Source organism: Sesamum indicum, linkage group LG3 (assembly GCF_000512975.1).
Source record: "Sesamum indicum cultivar Zhongzhi No. 13 linkage group LG3, S_indicum_v1.0, whole genome shotgun sequence".
NCBI lineage: Eukaryota > Viridiplantae > Streptophyta > Magnoliopsida > Lamiales > Pedaliaceae > Sesamum > Sesamum indicum.
This window is the reverse complement of record NC_026147.1, coordinates 2,273,383-2,278,236: the sequence shown is the minus strand read 5'-3', so window position 1 is coordinate 2,278,236 and position 4,854 is coordinate 2,273,383. Positions and strand designations below refer to the sequence as shown.

At 32.8% G+C, this 4,854-nt stretch overlaps 1 protein-coding gene across 2 annotated transcripts; it reads left to right on the top strand.

Annotated features, from left to right (window-relative positions):
• LOC105157035 (HVA22-like protein a) lies at positions 1,359-3,643 on the top strand. Of its 2 annotated transcripts, none has more exons than XM_011073332.2 (5): positions 1,359-1,607; positions 1,930-1,956; positions 2,103-2,225; positions 2,934-3,180; positions 3,345-3,643. In XM_011073332.2, the coding sequence occupies exons 1-5, from the start codon at positions 1,543-1,545 to the stop codon at positions 3,363-3,365; spliced, it is 483 nt and encodes a 160-aa protein (XP_011071634.1). In that variant the 5' UTR covers positions 1,359-1,542; the 3' UTR covers positions 3,366-3,643. The 2 variants fall into 2 exon arrangements, with proteins under 2 accessions (XP_011071634.1, XP_011071633.1); XM_011073331.2 differs by having other exon boundaries at positions 1,363-1,607; positions 3,340-3,643.

Sequence of the window (4,854 nt, the reverse complement as noted above, 5' to 3'; positions counted from 1 at the left end):
ATCGTCAATTACTACTATGCATATTTATCTCCCACTTTCGCTCATGTTTATCACTTGCTTCACTTTTAATCATGTAGTGGCTTTTGTTTCTAAAATTTTTGTCATGGCAATCTGGTTGTATGCATGTAGGTACTGTAATGAGTTAATATATGTACTAACTTGCCGTCGTGGCATGCTATCTCTGTGTATATATAATAAATAATCTTTTATATTTTAAAATGTATTACAAATAAGAATATAATATAAATCTAAAAGATAGAAAGAAGACAAAAATATCCAAGTTAAGGGTATTATCAACACAACAAAAAGATTGGTGTAGTGATGTTATAAATTGCCGTTCGTGCATATAATATATAATTTTTTACGTTTTAAATATGTCGTGACTAAGAATAAAAATTATAACCAACACATCATATTTCAAAAGAAAAAAAAAAGAAAGGAAAAAAATTAATTTAGTAGTGTTATCGACATAATCAAGAACTTGGTGTCGTAGTGTTACAAACTGCTATTTGTGAATGAAAAAAAAAAGTCATCTTTTATATTACCATAGATTAGTATCTATACATAAAGTGGTGGTTTTGACAACGTTTTACCAATTTTTTTTGTGATCCAAAAGATATCATTCAATTAATAAGATAATTAACTTATTTAGTTTTTTTTTTAAATATGATGTGTTGGTTATATTTTTTATAATATATTTTAAAATATGTGAAATTATTTATTATATACATGCAGGAACAATGTGCCACGATGGCTAGCAGATATAAAAGAAAAGGATAATTTCATTCCCTCACATGAAATTTTGTGTAATTACACGTAGACCAATGTGATTTGAAAAATTAAATTTAACACCACTGAGGTTTGCTTCCATCTAACACATATGTTCCTCCATTAGTGAAAATTAAATTTACTTTCAATTAACTTATTACTGATTCTGACTTATTGTGGGACAAATAATTTTTTTTTACTAAACTACCCTTGTAATGGCGAAATATACCTTCTCACATACATTAACGTGTGACGATGTATAAGGTTAATTTGATTATTAAAAAAAATTATTTGACCTATAATAAATCAGTAATAAGTCAATTAAGATTAACTATGAATTTTTATCTGATTTTTTTATATTAATAAATATAGTAAATTTTGATTATAGAGACACTAATTAGTGAGATAAAAATAAAACTCAAACGTTCTAAATATAATTTTTTAAATAATAAATAATCTATATTTAATTACACCAACTTTAAAGAGGGAGCATAATAATCTCTATAATATATAAGTTTCAATATAAAATTGGAATAAAAGATTTCCGTCAGCAGTGCCTACTCAGCTACTTTTGTGCCACATTTGGACAACACTTGTTCATCGACTTTTGTCCCTCTCGCCGAGCACTCTTTCTTTATTGCATCTACACCTTTTCCCTTTTTCTGTGGAACTCACTTCAATTCAAGGCAGCCCAGCCCGTATAACTAAAAGCGTGCGTGCTACTTCTCGAATTTTCCAAGCATAGAATCTTGACCTTGTGAGGCACGGTGGGAGATGGGCGGATCTGGAGCAGCAAGCTTCCTCAAACTGGTGGCCAAGAATTTCGACGTTCTTGCTGGGTATCAGTCTTGTAATCTTTCCTCTGAGGAGTCTGCTTTTGTTTGTGGGGTTTTTGGGTTGTGGGTCGTGTTATTTTTAGGGTTCTTAATCTAATGCGGTGGAATTTTTTGCTATAAGTGGGTTTGGTATCTGTTTTATCAGATGGGGGTTTTGATATTAAGGTAGAAAGTGTTTTTGTATGGAGAAGTGATGATTTTAGTTTCATAATAAAGGCGGAGAGTGTTTGTTCGTGGAGTAAAGATGGTATATTGTGCTTGCTTATTTTATTTTGTTTTTTATTTTAGGTTATGTTTTGATGTTTGTGTTTTTGCTATCTTGCAGGCCTGTGGTTAGTCTGGTATATCCTCTGTAAGTTGGGTTTATTCTTCTTTTTTGTTGTAATTACTATCTTTGAATTGTTTTTCCGTTGATATTTGCACTCTGGCTGTGCTAGAAGAAGTTTTTGTGTTTTTTTAACTGTGGTTTGATTGTGTCTTATGTACTGATTTGGGCAGATATGCGTCAATTAGAGCAATTGAGACGAAGTCGCCTGTCGATGATCAGCAATGGCTTACTTATTGGGTTCTTTACTCAATGATTACCCTTTTTGAGCTTACCTTTGCAAAGCTTATTGAATGGTAAGCTTTTTGTGATTTAGTCATCGTTTTGGTTTCAATTATCATAGATCTTTGATGAGTTCTAGTATCTGATGCTGTTAATAGGCTGGACTTGTTTGGAATTGTTGTATCTTTATTACTTGTATATGATGTGGTTACTTGCTCTACTTGGCTTAGCAATGAACAACTATAAGAAGCTTTACAAATTTACGAATTCTGAAAATCCTGTATACATATACATTCTTGTGAGAAAATCAAGAAAAGTCTGCATGATATGTGGATTGCCCAACTATGGCTATGAAAGAAGTCGTGTGATGAAATCTGGAGAACTTTCAGTGAATAATCCTAAGCTGAAGAAGCTTATTTGATATTTGATTTTGAGCCGCTTGTATTCTGTTCTCATTGTATGTTTATGCTTAGAGTAAGAACAAACTTAGCTAATGTCAACAATTTCTGTTCTCATTTTCTTTCTACCACTTTAGCTTTTAAAGGCTCCTTTGCCACGTTGAAGTAAGTTATTACATCTATAGGTGAGAAAGATACTGTCCAAATCTGAAAGGTATGGTTTCTGCTATAATGTCAGTGGCATTCAACCTCTGAATTTTCATTAGTTTTCGAACTTAATACCATATCCTGCATATTTTTTTCTTGATACCACCTTGAGATCCTCTGTTTTCTGTTGCCGGACATTCAAAAGTGGTGATCATTTGAACTCTGTCTGTATGCTAGGTTACCTTTCTGGTCATATGTGAAGCTTATTTTCACCTGCTGGTTGGTCATACCTTACTTCAGTGGAGCTGCATATGTCTATGAGCACTACGTTAGGCCTTACCTTGTAACACGGCAGAAGACTGTTAACATCTGGTATGTCCCAGGGAAGAAGGACATTTTCAGCAAGCCCGACGACGTTCTTACTGCAGCTGAAAAGTATATCGAGGAACATGGGCCTGAAGCATTTGAGAAGATGATTCACAGAGTATGTGATCTTCTGTTCCTTCCCATGATACCTTACCTTCGAAATTTTTGCATAAAAAATTTAAAATTGCATGAAAAACTTTCTTGGTTTGTCAACTATTTTACAAATTTGTCAGCCCAATTCTTGCATCAGTCTCATGCGATTTTCGTTTCCGTCTAGTCTAGAGAAACTACCACCAGGAGTAGCAATTACACTTTCTACAATGACGACTACAGATACGAGGATGACTACAGGTACTGATCACAGTCGAGTGTAATCTCTTTTGTTCTCTCCTTTTCCCTTGGTTCGACAGGGAGGTCTTGACCTGCTTTTGTAAAGAGGACCCAGAAACCTTATGCCTTTATTGTACAATACGTTCGACCCTGACTCTGTGTTTTGGAGATACTGGTGTTCTATAATGTAATTACCTGGTTATTGGTGCTGGAAAGACTTTCTTTTTTATGCTTGGCATCGTTTTGTTTGATATTTGAGCTTTTGATCCTACAACGATCATACTCGTTCCACACCGGTGATTGGGTGTGGGGAGAGTATGGATATGGCGAAGATGTAAGTGCAAATTATGTGGTACCGGATTGCGGTAGATTTTCACTCTAGTGATCTCTGCTTGACTGTGATGGGAAATGGCTGGCAGCCTAGCACAAATTGCTACAGATGTTACGTAGTTCGATTTATACTGGCTTATCATTCTAGTCATGACTGATGCCTATCCAGGCGTAGTTCCATCATTGAAAAACAAGGTACTTAGAGAGTCTCTCCAAATATTAAAAATGGTAAATTACAACGGGTTCTTTTGAAATTTGTTATAATTATAAATATTCTTCGTTGTTTGAAATATTATAAATATTCGTTTGAAATTACAAATATCCTGGCAGATATTCTCTTGTGAGGTGTGATTGTTTATTGTAGGAGGGTAATTGTTAGGATATTTATAATTTTGGTGTGTATTTGTAATTTTTTAAAAATAAAAAGAGATTTGTAATTAAGATAAATTTCAATGGAACTCTTTGTGACTTACCCTATTAAAAATCAAGAAGTTTTTGAGTATTTGGCTGATTTTTCAATTATCATGAAGTGTTTGATAATTGAACTTTTATTTGGAAACGAAAAAGAAGTAAGATCAGTTTTGAATCGATGGATTTAGATTCAAAGGAATGACTCCACAATAAAAGAATTCGAAAGTAATATTCAACAAAATCTAATTTTAAGTTAGAGTTGAAGATTTTGAATCTTTTGAATTTAAAATTATTTAAATAAATTTAAAAATTTTATCAGTAGGAATTTAAACGCATCGATCCAAATATATAGTATAATGAAAGAGCTAAAATGAGCTGTGTGATATTTTTATAGATCATTACAGCAATCTTCTCTTTTTGTGTGTGTGTATATATGTACCAAATACTGTTAGTTTTAGATTGTAACATCGTTTTTATTATGCTTCATTTTTTTCTTCTTAGTTTAAGTTATTTAAACTAAACAATACTACTATAACTACAAATAATAATAATAATAGATAGATAGATAGATAGATATAGATCATATAAAATTGACCTTTACCTCTTGTTCCCGTCACAAAACAAGGTCTATCCTAGCCAAAGAACAAAATGACCTTTACCTCTTGTTGTGCTCATCCTCCTTTACGTCGGCAAGACTTGTTGTTGAGTGCCCCCATCTACA